The sequence below is a fragment of the Toxotes jaculatrix genome, chromosome 1 (assembly GCF_017976425.1).
Source record: "Toxotes jaculatrix isolate fToxJac2 chromosome 1, fToxJac2.pri, whole genome shotgun sequence".
Classification (NCBI taxonomy): domain Eukaryota; kingdom Metazoa; phylum Chordata; class Actinopteri; family Toxotidae; genus Toxotes; species Toxotes jaculatrix.
This window is the reverse complement of record NC_054394.1, coordinates 17,077,076-17,096,835: the sequence shown is the minus strand read 5'-3', so window position 1 is coordinate 17,096,835 and position 19,760 is coordinate 17,077,076. Positions and strand designations below refer to the sequence as shown.

Sequence of the window (19,760 nt, the reverse complement as noted above, 5' to 3'; positions counted from 1 at the left end):
ATGTAGCTGTTAACGTGTCAGCTCTGGTTGTGTTGTAACGCTCGTTTCCCCTTCAGTTACGCGGCTGTGAGGCGATCGCTCCGCGGGGGGGAGCTGCTTCTCAGCGCACGACGACCACGGAAAGTAAAGGTGGTGCTCAGTGTGAACGGAGCTGGTCTCATGTCGACTAATGGCCCAGAGGCGACGGAGAAAGTGAAGATCGCGTTTTTACTCGCTTTCCCCCAAGTCTGCAGCGGTCACTTCTGAACCTCCGGTTTTGTTTTTGTTTTGTTTTTGTTTTTTTCTTACTAAAAAGTGCGCAGCAGCAACGCCCCGGGAGGCCGGTGAGTACGAGCTCCGTTACGGGGTTTTCAGGAAATGTCAGCCGAAGAAACCAGCCCGTAGAATCTGTCAGGAGTTAGCGACAGCCTGAAAAACTTTTTCTCTTAACTTTCTTCCAGCAGAATTTATCGGCTTTAGCAACAGATGGGGACTGTGCGCACACTCGCTTGTCAGATGCAAACATCACTTAGACAAAAGAGCTTTAAGGAGCATGTTATTTTATTTATTTTTTCCACCTGCCTTATTGTCATCTTCTCAGAGCTGTTAGCTTTTTTCCCCCCCACACTTGCTCAATAACTGTCAGAGACTGAGCACCACAGTTCACACGAGTTAAAGCGAGTTTCTTCAAGCAGGAGTAGAAGTTGTGAAGACTGAGCCGTGTGTAGAGGCATGTTTGGACACATGTGTGAGCTGCAAGTGTGTCTGACACAGCACTCTGGCAAGTTGGCATCCACTTCAGCCTTCATGACTGGATCCATATTAAGTGAGAAAAGATGATTATTTCTTGCCTAAGAGGTCACTTGACCAGCAGTGACAGCCACATGAGGACCGGCTGAGGGTCATTAGATTTTCAGTTTGTTTCAGTTAATCGATTTGGGTTTGGGTTTGTTTGTTTGCTTGCTTGCTTGCTTGCTTGTTTGTTTGTGTCTCAGCATGGTAATGAGCTTTGCGTGGCCCTGACTGCATCTGACTGCCTGCTGCTGCTGTGTGCTTCACAGCAGATAAATCCTCACCCTCAAGGTATTTTAATGACGAGATAGTTGACAGCTCTGGCAGCCGGAAGTTTTAAAGATGCTTAGTGTTCTTATTATTCTGTGGTGCACATCACCCGTTTCATCCTGAGAATTTATGTTTAAGTTTATGGTATGTGTGTATCCGGATTTTCCCAAGGAGCTGCCGGCCTATGTGTTGGACAGCTTCCCAGGGTGGGTCTTCCACTTCTCTCTGACAGATGATTAAAGTCGCTTTTTGTTTGCTGGTCTGCATGGGTGGTAGCATATGCCAGGCAAACACAGCTACTAGGTCCACTCCCAGTGCAGGAGGAAATGCCAGCAGATAATGAAGGTACAGCTCAGAGTTTCTCAGCTTCTGCTTGTTTTAAACTTTTATTTAAACAGGAAAGGGTCACAAGATTAAAAATCAATCTTTCATGAGTGTTATGGCCAAGACAGGCACCATTAGCAATAAATTATAGAGGAACAGCATAATGTACCGCAACTATCCCAGATACTACCTAAATGGTCCTGTATCCAACGCAAGTGTTAACAAAAACCATTCAAATTTATACAAGTAACACAGTCCTGCTGCCACTGATTCAGACAGCCCGACATGGTGTCGCCCTGTATATTCATGATAAGACCGTCTGTAAGTGTACTTTGTAGAACTGATACGGACACATTAATGTCTTTTTCTTTGAAGATAATACCAACACCCATTATTTTCTTACACCCTCATCAGCTGATGCAGAGATGGATTTTCTAAGGTAATTAGTAAAGTAGTTTTTCAAACTGTGATTGTTTCATTGAATCTGGGCCAGATTAGCACACCATGGGCCAAAGAAATGCATTGTGGGATCCCTGTTTCTGCTGATTTCTGAACATTCTGTATAGGTGGGTTGGTGATTAGTTTGTGGTAAAGTTTTTGGCACATTTTTTTTAGTACAGTACACCATGCAAGTACAGTTTGTACTGAAAATATAAAGACCTTTAAATGAGATTTTATCTCAAGGCTCCTCTACAAGATGAGACCTCAAGTTTGGGTAACAGCGCAGCTGTTTAAGGGCCCTGTCGCAACAGTTTATTTTGTACAGTAGCACCAAACAAATTACCAATTAATTAAATTACCAGAAAGTAATTTCCCATCTGTAAATGTGGAGCTTTTGGACTTCTGAGGGTTGCTGCAGTTACCCACTTTGACTGGTTGGCAGTATGTAGCTTTATCAACTATACTCTGGATTGGTACTGATTTTTCTTTTTGAAGCAGATACTGTCTGATACATCGAATAAACACACACCCTCACCATCCTGTCACAACATATGTTTGGATATTTAGTTCATAAAAACTTAAAATTAACGTTTATTGGTTTCATTATTTTAATTAATATAATTTGTTGTTAATGACTGATAAATTTAGTTAGGATAAGCACTGGATTTAGTTTTGAAATGCTGTTTAAATGCTGCTCGTGAGCCTTTTCCATGAAGGGGGAGGGTGCTTCTGATCCTGTAGTACGACAGGGACTCGTTTGTTGTCTGTTAAAAGGCTGAAACATGAGACCGTTCAGTGTATTTACCTCTTACCCCCAAATTAGTTTAATTTTTGATCTCTAAGGCAAAGGTAATTAAGGAAAGTTAATTTATTAAGATGGTAATGGACAGAACACTCAACCACAGGCAGCAGCTCACAGTGAGGATTTAGGCTTTGCTGCAGAGAAGACTGATGTCTCAGAGAGGACTTCATGCCAACATTTAGTGCTTTCTAAATGTCAGCTTCTTTCCACTTCTTGGACTTGAAACCAGCATCATTGTGTCTCATTTAGAGAAGTCTACAGCCAGCAGTGGAGGCCAGGTAGGGACACTGTTGTTTCAGAAAGTTTTGTGTAATGCAATAATTGGAGTAAGACTTCTTGTTCTTTCTGATTGCTCAGTGTTTTCTTGACTTACACAACACAAGATCATACTCTGCCATCTGAGCTGGCTTCCTTTTCACAGTTGTGATAGGACTGGGAAGTGCAAGATAACTAGGAAACAGCCTTTAAAGTTTAGGTTTTAGCACAGCTTTTTGTACTAGACATGCTGTATTATGCAGGAACATTTACTGTCTTTTCATTGTAACATTCACTAACATGGGATTATGGTATTTATTGAGCTCAAACAGGGCTCTGTAAGGGCTTGTCTGATGAGCCTGATAATAGTCTGCAGAAATTTGCTGACACAGTCTGCATCTCCAGCAGTGTGGTTTTGCTTTACTGTGTCACTTCTGTGATCTGTTTTTACTAAACCAGACGTCATGTAGTGACTCAAGTTTTTTGTGTCGGGGTTTTAAATAATAACCCAAATAACCTGGGTAGAAAAATAATTCATATGTACTGGTTAATGTGGCCCTCAGCTGTCAGATAGCATTGCAGCTAAGCTCTTCAAATAAGGTCTGTTTGCCTACATTAGTGCATCTTTACTAAAATGTATCAATGAGATCTTTTTCACACTCACATTTTGACTTGTTAACGCAGGAAAACCAAAGTTGATAATTAAGGGGGTGTACAAAATTTTAGAAACACAGACCAAATATCATGCAATATTGTTCAAAACCACTCCCTCCGAAATAAATTAGAATCAACACCTCTCAAACACAGTTTCTGCAAAACTGAACATCATAACTTTCACAAATGTAGGATTTACCGCAGGGCTGCTGTATTAGACTGCTTTAGTGTTAGCTTGGTGTACCAGCTGAATGCACTGTGCATGTGCCAGCAGGGCTTTCGAATATAAGATAAGAGGAGAGTGGTGTAATGAAAGAGGAAAGGTGGCAGGAAGTTGTGAGTTTTAAGGTCGTTCTTGCTCACATGTCAATTTCAAGGCACGCATGTTGTGAGTAAAGTGGTTTTCACTGTCCGACAGAAAGCTGTTTAGCAGTTTTCAGTTTCACTTCAGTTCTCCAGGAGACTGTTTGTAGTCCATGTGTGGCTAACTTTCTAATTCATTTTATTAATACTGGAGGGGGAAAGGGGTCTTAACTGTGTAGAGGGTAAAAAAAAAAATCATAAAGCACATTTGAAAACAGTCTTACAACATTAAATCATAAGATCAAGAATAAGTAATAAAGTTAGGAATCAAAGGGTATAAAATCAAAGCATGAGTTTCCGGAATTGGTCTAAAATCTCATAGCGACTGAGCGCATCATCGGAAATCTTACAGTCCTAACTAAAAAACCTATTGCCTTTAAAAGCAATAAATAAAGTCTTCCTCAGGCAAAACAGGTGGACTTCATAGTCCTGGGGTTGGAAGGCCTTAAGGCAGTGCTTGAATAGGCTGTTTCCATCCCAGTGCATTTATTGTGGATCTTGATTTTGCACAAGACCTTAAGCTGCTTATGTCTCCAGATGAAAGGTTTGGTGGGGGTTACAGTGAAAGAATGTAAGACTTGTCTGAATACTTTTCTGAATACGCAGTGGTCATATGATACTTCTGCGGTTTCTCTTGATTGTTTTGACTGGAGTTACTTGACCATTACAAATGAGAGTTTTTGCATCCAGTAGATAACGTAGGGTGCTTCGCATTCTCAGTGTGTAGGTGTAAGATAATATGTACTTCTGCACTTTCCTCCTTAATTTAAAATAAATTAAAACTTTGCTCCAAAACCAGAGAAATCTACTAATTGGTTTAGAGAAGTTAAATCTACTTTCAGACTGTAGTGATGATAAGAAGACAAAAATTTAAGTGTTCTTGGGTTTTTTTTCTTCTTCTTTGGTGTTTGTCTGTGGCTGGAGAGAGGTGGAGGATTTTTAAATGTTTCCTGTCACTGTGTCAGCAAGATGCAACAGCTCTTACACACATTAACCCACAATGCCACTGTACAACATCTACAACTGGAGGTCTTGCATAATAGTGGAGAAATGTGAAACGTTGTATAGTATATTCCAAATGCCAGGACTGACTGTAGAGTAAACTACATGGTAAATGAGCCTAATGGACGTGAACCTGAGTCTGTTTCTCCTGAACTATCAGTCCGTGGTCCAACGTCTGTAGGAGTATGCATATTTAATACATGGTAAGTTAAGTCTACACGAACTAACTCTCACACATTTGTGTTGCTTGTTGCATTTTGTAATTGAATATATCAAAACAGTGTACTGCTGGAAAAAAGTACATTTTATTTATTTCATCTTTATCATAATCTTCTATATTTTGTTTCCCCTTTCGTGGTTAGCTGCTTGTCAGTGCACTGTATAACAGGTAGTGTGGGAAGATTGTGAGCTCTCCATGTGCTGTGTGTGTTATGGGCTTGATGTACCATTGTGGTTACATAAATCTTAAGATTGATATCTGTAGCTGGAGTCATGATGTTCCTCATGTAACTCTACATCAGGAAACTGTGTGAGTGCGGACTAGTATTGTTAAATCAGCCAGTTGACAGACATCAGACTATGAGTCATACTACAGTGTGGGTTTACCTGTGTGGGGGTGACAGAAACGTATTAAACACCATGCACTACCTTCACTCTGTAGAGGAACAAAACCTTTACTGTACACTCAAGAAAACAGCAGACAAACTGCCTAAATAATCTGTAGAAACTTGTGTTGTACACTCTGACTTCCCTACCCCATCTGTGGCCTCAAGCCCACTGGTTCCTACTGAAGACGTAAATCCCATGTTCATCACAATGAAGGAAAATGTCTTTCAGGAGTTGTTTGTGGGATAAATTCCTTGCTGGTTTCTTTTCATGGGAAAAATATAGAATATCTCCAGCTTTATCATTTAAATATCAAGAGCACCGTACATTTTAGAGGTTGCCTAATGTTCGAGTGCTTGGATAAGATATAGAAACAGATTGTGAGTATAGGTCAATTAAGCACTAAAACCACTTTATTTTGAGTTGTCTTTCTTTGCCAAATAGTGTGATTTGTTGGTTGACTGAATTGTTTGTGTGTTTCAGAAATTAAGGACTCACTATGTCTGATGGGGACTATGATTACCTCATCAAATTCCTGGCCCTCGGTGACTCTGGCGTGGGAAAAACAAGCTTCCTCTACCAGTACACAGATGGCAAGTTTAACTCCAAGTTCATCACTACAGTCGGGATAGACTTCAGAGAAAAACGAGTGGTAAGTTGAACTGGTTTTGAATAAAGTGGCGCACTTTTCTCAAGCCAGCACTGGAACCCTTCATTCAGTGCTTCAGTAAAAGCACACAGAGATTTTACGCTTCACCTCCCCGAATTTGACATTTCCTCCTGTCCAAGTGTGCTACAAGCATTTCTAGCTGCCTAATTAGGGGCTTAAACACATTCCCACTCCATTAAGTAATACTTGTGTTACAAAAGACTACGGATGAATGTTGCAACACAAATCAGAGTAATGACTAATGTTGGTGAGCAGCAGGCGGCACCCTCCTTAAGAATAAACACTTCATACCATTGGCAAACAGCTGAGCAGTGTTCGTATTTACTCATTATTCACCATTTAATGCTCCTGGGCTCCAGCCCCAAGAATATGTCTGAGTAACTGTTTTAGATTCAGCAAGTGAAAACTGTACAAGGAAAAATTCAGAATAAATGTTTTGACGACGGTGATTTGAAAGGTTGGATCAACTGTGTAAGTTTCACTCACAGAGTAGCTTTTGTTAATGTCACAAACAGCCATTAAAGCACAGTAAGTAATTATAATGTGTCCTCAAACAACCCAGAGTTGTGCTGCTCGTCTGCAGCCTGGCCAAGCCCACAGTGTATTTGTTGCAATCCCCAGAAGTGATGCACTGCTGAAGAGATCAAAGAAAAGATGTGGATAATATCTGAATGAATGAAATGTGAAATAAAATTTATTTTATAATGGTTAAGTCTTGGCCCTTTATTAAGTTATTTCCTAAACGGTTGGATGAAACCCCAGTAACACAGACATGTCACAATTTCCACAAGCAGTCGGCATCCAGTTTACCACAAAACACCAGATTAATGCTGCTGATCTTTTTAATAAATCCAAATCTGTGAAAACATTTTCATGTATGGATTCAAAAGGTTTTGAACAATAACCTATTCCCTAGGAATGGACAGTAGCTTCCATTTACAGGATGCTCACAGTACGTGGCTCACACTTTTACGTTGGCTGTAAATCTTGAAGTTTAAAGTCAATTTGACCTTTTGTCTCTATTTTGTGACTATTTAGATCATTTATTTAATTATTTAACAAGATTGACTTGATGGATCTTGCCAAGTATGCCCAGTCACTCTTGTGTTTTTTTTTCAAGTGGAAATAACTCTACAATAAAAATATCTTCTTTCAGGCTGTCATTAATAACAAGTTGCTGTGTTTTTGTCTTTGTCTTATAGTTAGCAGTTAAAAGTAGTGCAGAGAACATCCAGTTAGTTTCATACCAGTTGTCTCTGTTTCACTCAGGTCTATAAATCAACGGGCCCAGATGGATCCTCAGGTAAAGGACAGAAGATCCACATGCAGCTGTGGGACACTGCAGGACAGGAGAGGTACATGATGTACTTCTGCTAGCAACTTTCTCACCTTGCTCAATCCTGGATTGGTTTTCAGTTGTTGTTAAATGCGTCTTTAACTCTCTTTCTCATGAAGTGTTTTTTTTTTCCTGAATGATTTCAGGTTTCGCAGTTTGACAACTGCATTCTTCAGAGATGCGATGGGATTCCTCCTCCTGTTTGACCTCACAAATGAGCAAAGTTTCGTCAACGTCAGAAACTGGATGAGTATGTCGTCTGTTTTAGTCATTAAAACTGATGATTTCGTAGATAATTTGTAGATAAACGGATAGTTTAACATTTTTTTGTGTCTGTCTCACGTAGAATTGATACTGGGTTGATGTTAGACCCAAAATATTGTGGGATTAAATGTGTAATCTTCCAGTTATTATAAAGTCTCCCAGGCTTAAAAGATAAATTAAAATAAAACAGGGCTAAATACATAATAAACTGCTGAATGTGTCTTTCAGGTCAGTTACAGGTTCACGCATACTGCGAAAATCCAGACATCGTTCTGTGTGGCAACAAATGTGACCTGGCAGATCAGAGAGCAGTCAGTGAAGACGAGGCCCGCAAGCTGGCAGAGGAGTATGGGTATGTCTCAGTTTTGATCCATCTGTACATGAACCTCTCCCTCGAACGTTTGCCAAGAAGGCAGTGGCTGCGTTGTTTGCTGAAGTCTGTGCAGGAGAATGTCAGCTTAAACTGGTCCTCCTCTAAAAGCAAATATTTGCATGTGTAAAATATCCTGCTCTGGGCCTATTAGACACACCTTTACTAAAAACACATATATTGTCGTGGATGTGCACTTTATAAAATCTTTTAAACGCCTTCAAGAGAAGAATAAACCTTAGCATGAAACATAACACGTCATCACCCCAAGCTGACTCTGTCGGACAGCATTCACTGTCTTTGATTGTTCGTTGTTGATTTGCCTGCATGCTAACAGTTTTTAGCCATTTTGTTTTGATTTTCAGAGTTCTGCACTTTAATTCTGCAATTTATGTTTTTAGATTTAAAGAATTATGTTGATAATATTTTGTATTTTTCTTAATGTCGAAAATCTTGCCTGACATATTAATCAACAGCTAAAAATAGTCTCCAGAAAATTCACTGTTACATATGGAACACTGTCCTGCTGTTTTAGAAAATTACTAAGCCCTTTTTAAAAATGGAAATGTGAAACTATTTACAGTATTTGTGAGCAGCTAAAATTTGCAGCTTAATATCTTAAACTTAAAATGAGAACATATAAACATATGAAGATGCAGACTAAGGTTTGTTGGTTTTTGGACTTTCTATGGCCCTTGTTGAAAATGAGAAGAATAGGATTGCTCCAGCTTTACCTTTTTTTCCTCTTAACCCAGCTATTTGTGTTAGACTGTAATTGGTAGCAGGAGTCTGTGACCTTGTCTTTATCACAGCTATTTTCTTCCATGCAGGATCCCATACTTTGAGACGAGCGCTGCAAATGGGCAGAATGTGAGCCAGGCTGTGGACGTCCTGCTGGATCTTATCATGAAGCGGATGGAAAGATGCGTTGACAAGTCCTGGATCCCTGACGGGACCGTGCGAGCTAATGGATCCGCCATACCAGACATCCCAGACAGCTCGGACAGGAGCAAATGTGCATGTTAGAACGATGAGGAGCCATTTTAGCTACACAGGTATATCCATAATACTGGTGGAAAAAAATAGGAAGACAACCAAGTTCAATGTTTCACAGAGTGGGAGTTTATTGTTGTTTATTTGTTAGGTAAAACTTAACATTACTTTTATGCTGTATTATTTGCCAGTTCAGAGTTAAGTGCCTTTTGAATATGGACATTTTCATTAGGATTAATGTCAGTGGGTCTTTTGCATAATTAATTCATTTTGATTGTGAGTATGAGATATTTATTTCTTATGATATCTTGCTTAAATAGTCCAACTTTTCCTTATCAGTTGAAAATGCTGATCATATTTTCAGGTATAAACTTTTTTTTTGTTTCATGTTGCAGCAAAGTGGGCTGCCCTGCCAGATGTGCCATGAATATACTGTTAATACTTTCTGTTAGTTTAGTGTAGATTCACTTGTTGTAACTCAAGAAAGAAGTCACCTTTATTTCTCTTTCTACAGCCAGATAAATGTTGATTGTGACATCGGCAGTTACTGTTTGTCAGTGGAGAGAAAGTGGCTGTGATTGTGCTTTTAGGAAACTTTATGTAACCATTTATATACTACTGATGATCGGTTGAATGTCCAGCTGAATACTGCAATCTTACCCGTGCCAGAGCCAGAAAAAATATAGCGCACATTGACCATCCAGCGTAAGCAAGATGGACCCTCTACACACGGTATTTTCTTTTCTAAATCAATACTTGCGAAACATGAGTTATGTAGTACAGTTATTCTAAGTCACCTTCACTTCATTATATACAAGTTTGACCAATAATTAATCATAAAAATTGATGTTCAGTAGTTTGGTAGAAAGAATACATCAATCCTGTAAAGCAATAGTGAAAACTGAGCAGTAACCCTGGTAAATCAGGTAACTCATCCTGTTGTATATAAAAGCCATTCAACAAATACAGATATTGAATTTCAAGTTCTCTTAATACATTTTAAAGAAAGAGATGAAAATGCAAACTTGTACTCTAGCCTTTGTGCATATTTTGACTTGAACAAAATGTATTTCTAAATTTACCTAAAAGTATCAGTTCGCTCACTTATATTTTAGCTAATTGCTTCAGGTTTTAATAAAACATGACTCTAATGTTTCCTGGTGCCTCCGTGTTAAATACATTCAAAGTCAAACAAGTTTTGTCCCTAATGACAAAACTTGAGATTGTGGAGCTGAGGTCCAACCTTGTAATAGTTGAATGACTCTTTCCTCTGCAGCTCCCAGTCACACTGGGAGGCTGACCCTCCCTGGATCCAGTCCTCTGTATTGCTAATTTTTTAATCATCATTCATGTGTAATAATGCCTGCAATTTTGAGTTATAAATGTTTTAAAGTATTTTCCTTAGCTACACACATCTTATACCGGGGCCTCGGGATGATAACAAATGAACATTAGTCATTACAGGGGTTTCCACTGTGGGCCACCTTGCTTGAAACAAAGACCATCTCTGCCGTCATCATAAAAAATTAATAATACACTTTTATCAAGTGAAACATTAACCTTCAGGGAAGATGAGGTGCTATTTCACACAGCAAATGGCACATATTCAGTGAGTATGGCTACTGTTTAGGCTGTCATCTACTCGTTAAATGTATTGTAAGATACACTGCTCACACCTTCAGATCAGTTTATAATACCACTGATATTTTACATAATAACGGAGAGTATTTAGACTGAAATGGCATTGTGATAGTTGTCCGATCTGTATTTAATAATTTCACACACAAATCCATATTATTCGTATTACACTCTCATTCTTTCCTGTATAAAAGGGTGACATGTGATGTTTTAGCTAAGACACGAGAATGGTTTTCCTTTCACCGTTTCAATACACAAATAACACAATCTATCACTGAAATTGAATCTGATCTGATTAAGACAACAAAAAAAAATTCATATTGTAAGTTGTGCCACTCTTTCATTTGCAAAATATGTAAATTATGTCCAACAATAAAACATTTTTATTTATGTATTCCTTGAAGCCATATCTCATTTTATATAATCAGTTCTGAAAATGTTGACTATGGGCTGTGTATGAGTACAGTTGATATCAGGTCCTATTTATAGCCACTATTATTCTGCTAGGCCAACACTGAATGTTTATCATCTCACCCCAACATACGAAATAATCAAACTACTTGTTTGTTCTTCAACATTTTTTCAACAACACACTGATTTATGTACAAAAACCTATAATGGTAAGGATAATTTATTTACACCATTTTTTTCAAATGTATTTAAATTGTAGAGCAGTGGCTAACATTTCTTCAGGTCGTCCTGGATATGTCCACACTTAAGCTGGAGACCATTTGTGGGCAATTTTAATTGGTATGGGTTATGTCTGTCTGCTATCATGTCACACAGGTGAAACTCTCATGACAGTAACTTCAGTAAATGTATAACATGTTTATGTTGTCACTCTTGACATAACATACTGAATCCATTCTGAATTCAGGCTGCATCCTCCTCAGATCGTCAGTCGTGAAAAGGCCCAAATTTTCTGAGAGCTAGATTAAAACTTCACTCCTTTAAATGTGAGAAAACATCTTGGCAGCAACTCTCCTAACTCTCCTGCAGGGGGCAGCACCCGCGTAGCACCGCTGCAATGACAGAAGGGTGTATCCGGTGAAGAAGAAGAAGCAGCACAGGAAGAAGCGACAGTGGGGAATAGCAGAATCAAGGTGTTTTGACAACTTTTGTTATTCTCTGTAAAATATATTGATATATACCTACATATTTTTGTTCAAGCCCCAGTGTTAGTTAAAGGAAAGGTCTAAACTCAGTATCATGGCTGTACTTGGACCTCAGACTCAGTAGCTATATTTTTTATCTTGAAAAAGTTTCACTTCAGTTTTAGCTAGCTAACGTTAATCTGTTCGGTTTTCGAACGGTTTTGTTTCTAAATCAAAAGTGAAACCGATTGAAATAACGTGATTTAAACGCACAAACACACACACACACACACACACACACACACACACACACACACACACACACACACACACACACACACACACACACTCTAAACCTTTAGCTCTAATAGTGTTTAGCGAGTTTTTTCTTGTATTATTTCTGCTGCTGTGCTAGCAATGACTGACTAACGTTACCCTCACTAGCAGAATTTTTACTTTTAACGGAGTATCTTTACAATGTAGCATTAGTTCTTTTACTTTTATTTAATGTTATTGTTCAAAGTTACTCTTTCCACTTTTTCTTGGTTGTGACGGTTACATGCACGCAGTGAGTGTGAGCATCATTGCTGATGAGTCTGGGTAAAATATGTGCCATGACTGATATTTTTAACTGATTTGTGCAGTTATTATAAATCAAATCAGACTCTTTGCAATAATAGCTAGTTTGTGTGTGTATTTGTCTGGTGAAAACAGTAGGTTCATTTATGAGGGTGCACACACTATGTAGTGTCCCTCAGAGAGACACTACATAGAGAGGATAATAATGTGTGTGTGTTTGTTTTTGCAGAATGCCTTTCCATTTCTGCCCTCAATGTGGGACGAAGTTGCAGCCTGATTTCAGATTTTGTCCATCTTGTGGGGAGAAGCTTCCGTGTCCTGTAGATGAACCTGTGAGCTCGGATGCTTCTTTTAGTCTCTTTCCACCCAAAAAGGGTGACATAACAACACCAGTAGCTAAGACAAGTCATGCTCTAAGCACAAGTTGTGAGCCTAAGGAAAGTAAGTACAAATAGAAATATATATGGTGTTATTCATAGATTTTAAACCTTTTGATTATAAGCCTTTTGAAGTGTAAATTTTCTTTTTCTACAGTCCCTTCATGTATCACCCCAAGTCCAGTTTCAACTCGTCCTGCACTGCGAAAGGCTCGTAACTCCCTTCGTCTGGACAGGGAAGTTAAATTCAGCATTAAAGATACTGCTCCACCTGTGGTGCCCTCAGCTAATGCTGTCAGAGATGACAAGACTGAAGGTAATTAATGTGGTTTGGAAGCAGTTTCTCTTTGAGGTTTTTACTTGTTTTATGATAAGAGATGCAAGAGGAGTAAGTGCAGAGACATGTAGTAGCCTGAAGAGACTGTTGAAGTGTGTGCTATATGTACATTTTAGCAGATTGAGCCACCAGCATGACATCTATCTTCAAACTCAGAAACACTTTTTGGCCAAAAATAAGGCCTGCTGTAGAATAAAAATGGCATGTAAATAAAAAAGACATACAACGTCTTGATTATTGAGAACAAGAAATCTGTGTTTTGTATTGGCAGATAATGGCGCTGGACTCCACGTGTCTCCACCAAAGGAGCACACAGCTGCTTTCAAACGTGACACAGAGGAACCAACTTTAAAGTCTTCAGCTTCTCCTGTCGTTAGATCTCCTCGAGTTGGTGAGCCGAAACACAAAACAATCTGTTTATCTGTTGAATCATACAATACCTTGTGGAAACTACAGTGTTTCTCCTCTTTATCGTCATAATCTTTTCTTTAATCTTCATCGATTGTGGCTCGATCCATGTGCAGTCAGGGGAAAGGCAAAACTCTCCAGTCCTGCTAAGAAGCCAGTAGAAGGAAAGACGCTGACTGACAAAGCAAGTGGGAAGGCAGAGGGGTCAACAGTAGACAGTTCTCCTGTGGCTGTTCTCTCTCCGGTTTCCTCACCAGTCTCTAGGTCTCCTTTAAAAGGTGAGCTGCACCACGCACGCAACATGAGATGTTACACACAGATTCATCCATGTGTTAGTTAAAATCACCAGCAAGGTTCAGCTTCCCATCAGAGGCTACTTAACGCGCTCACATTTACATTATTACACTTATCACTTTTTAAGTCTTTATCTCACCACATCAGTTTAAACCACAAGAGAGCCACTGTACGTCAGCTTTTACGTGTTTAATTTGATTTTTTCTATAACATTATTTTAAATGTTTGTATGAATGCACAGCGACAGGAAAAAGCAAGGCCAAAAAGGCCAAGCATGCGCTGCCGGTGGAGCCGTTACAGGGAGGCGAGGAGGTGACAGACACAACAGGAAAGAAATGGAAACTGATGAAACTGCTCAGTCAGAGCCCAACAGATGTTATCTATGAAGGTGAGACTGTGTACATCACGCCAGAGGATGTATTGGAAGGTACTTTTTACTGTTAAAACCCTCAAAGCAAATGCAAAGTGTCCTAAGGCTAAAACAAGACATACTTAAGAGTCTCTGGGTTCCAGTTAACTTTATTAAAACAAAGAGATGGTTAATTGAGTGTAGTGGAAAGAGCTGCAGTTTCTCTCGCAGAAAATAAAAATATAGAAAAGAGTGTATTATTTCAATTGAATAATCCTGTTTCGTCCTTTTCAGTTTTGCAGACAGTTTCACGATCCAGTACCAAGGAATCAAATCACATCCTAAAACTGGTGAGTGCCGCCTCAGCTCTCATATGAAATTTTAAGTTTTTCTGAGCACTACATCCAAAAATTATCATCATATCATGTCGCTGAAGAAAGAAATAATCACTTTCCCATTCATATATTCATCAACAGATTTTTGACTTGTTCTTTATTTCCTGTAACCAATGCTTCTTCAGTTCTTCAGTTTTGCTGAGTGAGATCAATAAAGTTTTTCTTCCTCTTAGGGAGCTAAAGATGGTAAAATCTTCAATGAGCAGAACTTTCTGCAGAGAGCTGCTAAACCTGCATCTGGTGAGGGTTTAGTGTGTCGTCATTCATGTTGAGCACCTCAAAATCAACACCATGAACACAAAAGACAGACAAGACCATGATGATTTCATGGAGGGTGGGCTGCAACTTTTCTGATGATAACTACAAGAGAAGTTAACTTTTAAAACTAACTGTTAAAACTAAGGTAGCATCAGTATTTATCACAAGTTTTAACAGATGAATCAGAAACAGAACCATTCACATGCTCACAACTACAGTCTGAACCAGAGGTAGGTAGTAAGAAGGGTTTTGCTTTTACTACATGCTTTTATTTCATCAGCCATTTAGGTGAAAGCAGAAGTGGACAAGAATTTATTCAACAGGAGCATTATAATGTCAGTTTGGGGGACAAATCAAATCTTTAACACCCTTTAGATGTAGTTCTTATCCATTATGATGTAACTTGACTAATGCACCACATGTGATAACCCTCCTCTTAGAACTTCTTGTCCCTCTCTCTCTCCCTCTCTCTCTCTAGTGGACAAGTGGATCAAGCAAAATAAGATGGATTTTCTGGGGATTCCTTCTTGTGTTGGTTTTGGTCTTCATGGAGATTCCTACAGGTCTGGAAAAACCGTATCTCGGAATATTTACACATAATACGAAAGTATTTTACATTAACTTGGTATACGTTGTTCTTTAATATATTTATTTATTTCAATAGGTTTCTGATTTTCCCCAACATGGGCCAATCTCTCCAGTCTGTCACTGAGGAAGAAAATGAGTTTCTGTCTGAGAAAGCTGTTCTTCAGCTCGCCTGTAGACTAGTGGGTGTTCTCACAGTACTCTTAAGCTTAGTCCCCAAATATAAATGACCCAGAGCTTTGACCTCTGAAAACTGATTCCCTCTGTCTTATTAAACTTCTTCCTTGCAGTTAGATGTTCTGCAGTATATCCATTCAAACGAGTATGTTCATGCTGATATTAATGCAGAAAACATCTACATCAAACCAGGACAGACATCACAGGTGAGAAATGCTCTCTGTCCATGATGTGTCCATGACTGAAATATGTTTTACACTGACCATTATTTTCTTGTGTGTGTGTTTAGGTCTACCTTGTAGGATACTACCATGCCTTCAGGTACTGTCCAGGGGGCCAACACGTAGAATACCGTGAAGCCAGCAGGACACCACATGAGGGCACCATAGAGTTCATCAGCCTGGACGCACACAAGGGAGCAGGTGTGTCACTTCTACAGTTCACTGACTCCTAATCTAGAAACTTAAACCCTCCTACAAGTGTCAGGGAAATAGACATTATTTCACCATGTAAGTCATTGTAAACCAAATACTGCCAGACTTAGTTCTCTTCCTTCCACGAAGAGACAGCTGCAGTCCTCCCACAGTCCATCTGTGCACACACAGGCTGCACATGATAAAAGTGATTTGATGTGTTTCTTGTGAAGCTGTGTGTGATATCCTTCAGCGTAAAAGCTATTTCAACATTTTATCTTTCTAGGGTAAAATGTCCATCAGATGATTTTTTTTGGTTGTGTTGATGTATCAGGTTAAATCTGAGAGGGAAAACAGATGTTGTCATCTCCGTGTGCATTTTGTGCTTTCAGCACCGTCTCGACGCAGTGACTTGCAGTCTCTGGGCTACTGCATGCTGCGATGGCACACAGGGACGCTGCCGTGGACTGACCTCACTCAACTGGACCAAGTAACCGCCCAGAAACAGAGGTAAGCGAGTTTATGACCAGTGGGATGTTTAAAGTCCACACACCTTTGAAACACCATAGAAATACTGAATTATATCAAAGCTCTGATACATTCCTGCATAACATGAACCCATATACTTACTAAGTCAGTAGTACATTAGAAAGAAAATGCAAATACTCAAAAAAGTTCTCATTTTTAGGTACATGGAGGATGTTCCTTCACTGTTGAGGCACTGCTTTGGGAAGAAGAGAGTTTCCAGTGAGTGCAAGTGTTTCTTATACAACATGCTGTATAACAAGTATGTGATTAGATGCCATGTTCTTATAGTACATTATCTGTGTGTGTGTTTGTATGTATCACGGTGCAGAAGCATTTCAAACCTACCTGACCGCAGTGATGGCTCTGCAGTACTCGGAGCAACCCGACTATTCAGCGCTAAAGGCCGGACTCAGTGCAGCCTTACTGCAGATGGGGGGTTCGCTGGAGCAGCCACTTAGTTTTTAGGTGAGAACACACAGCTCTGACAGTCAGAGGCAAAGCATATGCACATACACCTGGGTATGTCTGGTCGGCAGCACGTTCTGGTTTTACACCACAGAGTTTTGACACTTGGTTTTTTAGGTTTTTAAGTGTGAGAAAAATTACTCTGTAGAATATTTAACATTTGTTTCACTTTGCAAAAGAGACTCAGCTCACAGTGTTGGTACAACATTGGATTGTTAATAATTTGTGTTCTGTTTAAAAACAGTTAAGCTGAAATTTTATCCTTAATTCTCCAGTCAGCGACGAGGGCAGTAGCATCTTTGTTTCAGAGAAAGGGGACAACCAGAAAGAAAGTGCAGATCTCTTGCTGCTGCTTACAAAGCACACTGTAAATGCTAGGAAAACTGTGTTTACGCATTTTTATGTTGAAAACTAAGCACTTTGTGCATTCTGTGCAATAATAATTATATATATTAAATTCAAATGTGTCTATTTTGTTTTATTTTCTTAGAACTGGGACAAAAGGAAGACATATGGAACAAGGACTGTCTTTTTTTCTTTTTTTATAATGCTGTGTTTTATCTGTGATGTTTTATTGCACTGAAAGCAGAGTTAGAGGTCAATATGTGCAAATGAATCGTTAGAATCATTTGTCATAAAGCTTGTGGTCATACAGTTTTCACTGGGGACATCATTTCAAGCATCCGTGTTGTGGTTTCTCATAAATTTCACTGTGGTTTTTAGTATCTCAAGAGTAACTTGAATGGGAGAGGGATTCAGGTTCCTGATGCACAGATTTTGGGTGATAGTGATATTTTGTTAGTGTCACTGTGTCCTTGTGAATTTTGTCTGGTTTTAGACATTTGAACAGGTTGCTTGTTAAAAAACAAAATTCTGTTCAGTGAATTTACCTGCATTTTTTTTTTTATGGGGGGGGGGGGGGGGGGGTAAGAATGAGGGGAGAGCAGGATTGACAATGCAAATTTTGATGTTATGATGTGAACTTAGTCCTGCTATTTCCTTCTGCTGAGCCAATGCACAGATGTGGATTAACATAACCCCTCAATTCTTTCTTAAATGTAGACATAGTTAATCCGCTTGAATAAAATATAAATATTTCTTTTACAAAACAGTGCCTACGTGCCTTTTGACATTCAATTCTTGGAAGTCAAAGAGCAACTCATTTATGCTCATTGCTCTTCATCTTCAATTTAAGGGGTGTTTTAAAAAAAAAGAATCTTCAGGAAATGTTGGTTTTGTTCTCTTGTTGTGACTCTGTCACAGTTCTGACACATGCTGATTCATTCAATACAACAACAGACGTGTTACTTTTAAAGAAACCTTTATAAAGTTTAAACATTTCTGAACATAAACATTTTAACATTTCAAGACATATACAATTCTTTATATGAAACAGTAAATATCTCTTATTGTGCACACTCTTAAAGTAATTCAGAAAATAAACACTGTTATCTTTTGCCTGATCTCTCCTGTCCCGGCAATTAAAACCTTACATCTCTGTAGCTTGAGGCACTTTCTGAATGAGGAGGCTTTTGTAGAACAACGTAAAGCATGATGCTGAAAGACTATGGCGCCCCCGTGAGGCAGCTTTTGTACACAGCTACAAACCCGATGGCTTCCTTACACTGGAGCCCTAGCTTACACACTTAAAACTGATCCGTTGCGCTTTTTATACAGACATGCTGGCAGTGTGAGGCAGCTACACATGCAGGTTTAAATATCGTTTTACACTGCAGATTTTCATGTTTCGTGTTTGTAAAAACCGGACCAAAACGAGTTTCAAAGTGAAACTCAAACTGCTATCCTTGAAGTATTTATACTTATATAACGCATGTTCATTATCCAGCTAAGGCCCTGGTACAGCTTTGAAGGTTAATTGTATATTTCTGAATATTCTCATTAACTGTCTCTGATGCCTAAAATGAAAATATCCTGTTGGTTTTCAGGGTACATTCGTGGTTTGGACACGACTTCTTGTCGATAAAAATCTTCAGACAAACATCACATGCTTCAGAAGCCTTTTCCTGTCTCACTGTCAGTGAAAGAGCTCTGGGATGTACGCTGATTTAACACTGAAAATCAACCTCAATAGTCTTTCATGTCCGCAAATACTGATAGTTTTGAAAACCTTAATGCAACAGTGATGTAACTCGGTAAGTGATTGTATGCTTCTCCGTAGACTAAATCCATCAACTTGGAACTTATAAAACCATTTCAAAATTATTACGTCACTTAAGAATTGCACTGTAATAAAGCCAAAAACAAGGCCGCTTTTAGCTGTTCCTGAAATGTTTACATTTTGGACACTACATTTTCACAGGACAGGAACAGTTTATGAACATGTAAACTCTAGTGGTATCCCACTTTAACCCAGGCAACATGATAAGAGTGTGTGTTGAAGGAACGAGGACTTTTGAAGGGAGGTGTGTGTGTGTATGTGGGGGGGATTTTCAGTCATGACTGAGGTGCAGAAACCTCAAGGTTTAGCGTTCTTGGTAAGATCAAGGCAAATACGTGCACAAACTCCACCGTAATGGAAGAGCTTGTTTGTCTGCGCAGTAAGTGGAACATCCTCAAGGCCTCTGGTTCCTCAGTGTAAGAGGGAGATGGCATGAGTAGATCAGCATGGGGGAAATGATTCAGCTATGATTCCACTGTTATCACTCATTAGAAGACAGTAGTGGCCAAATGGCTGGGAGTAGAGGCACGATCCTCTTGACCATGCAATGTGTCCTCTCCTGA

General features: G+C 39.2%; 3 protein-coding genes across 3 annotated transcripts in view; 2 read left to right on the top strand and 1 right to left on the bottom strand.

The window, feature by feature from the left end:
- Positions 1-114: 114 nt before the first annotated feature.
- rab27a (RAB27A, member RAS oncogene family) lies at positions 115-10,276 on the top strand. Its single transcript, XM_041041161.1, has 6 exons — positions 115-323; positions 5,972-6,140; positions 7,428-7,513; positions 7,641-7,744; positions 7,987-8,110; positions 8,959-10,276. Exons 2-6 carry the CDS (start codon positions 5,988-5,990, stop codon positions 9,152-9,154), a joined length of 663 nt encoding a protein of 220 aa, XP_040897095.1. The 5' UTR covers positions 115-323; positions 5,972-5,987; the 3' UTR covers positions 9,155-10,276.
- Positions 10,277-11,808: 1,532 nt separating this feature from the next.
- Positions 11,809-18,333, top strand: vrk3 (VRK serine/threonine kinase 3). Its single transcript, XM_041036220.1, has 16 exons — positions 11,809-11,862; positions 12,662-12,873; positions 12,967-13,125; positions 13,418-13,537; positions 13,671-13,832; positions 14,090-14,236; positions 14,492-14,547; positions 14,766-14,832; positions 15,329-15,413; positions 15,515-15,617; positions 15,726-15,818; positions 15,902-16,034; positions 16,418-16,535; positions 16,714-16,772; positions 16,882-17,018; positions 17,509-18,333. Exons 2-15 carry the CDS (start codon positions 12,663-12,665, stop codon positions 17,016-17,018), a joined length of 1,650 nt encoding a protein of 549 aa, XP_040892154.1. The 5' UTR covers positions 11,809-11,862; position 12,662; the 3' UTR covers positions 17,509-18,333.
- Positions 18,329-19,760, bottom strand: part of LOC121180642 (rho family-interacting cell polarization regulator 1-like) — a gene marked incomplete at its 5' end in the record, with an annotated part of 44,032 nt that continues 42,600 nt past the window's right edge. The window contains one exon of the mRNA XM_041036232.1: positions 18,329-19,756. Coding sequence (XP_040892166.1) covers positions 19,686-19,756 — 71 coding nt within the window. The remainder of the gene's footprint in view (positions 19,757-19,760) is intronic.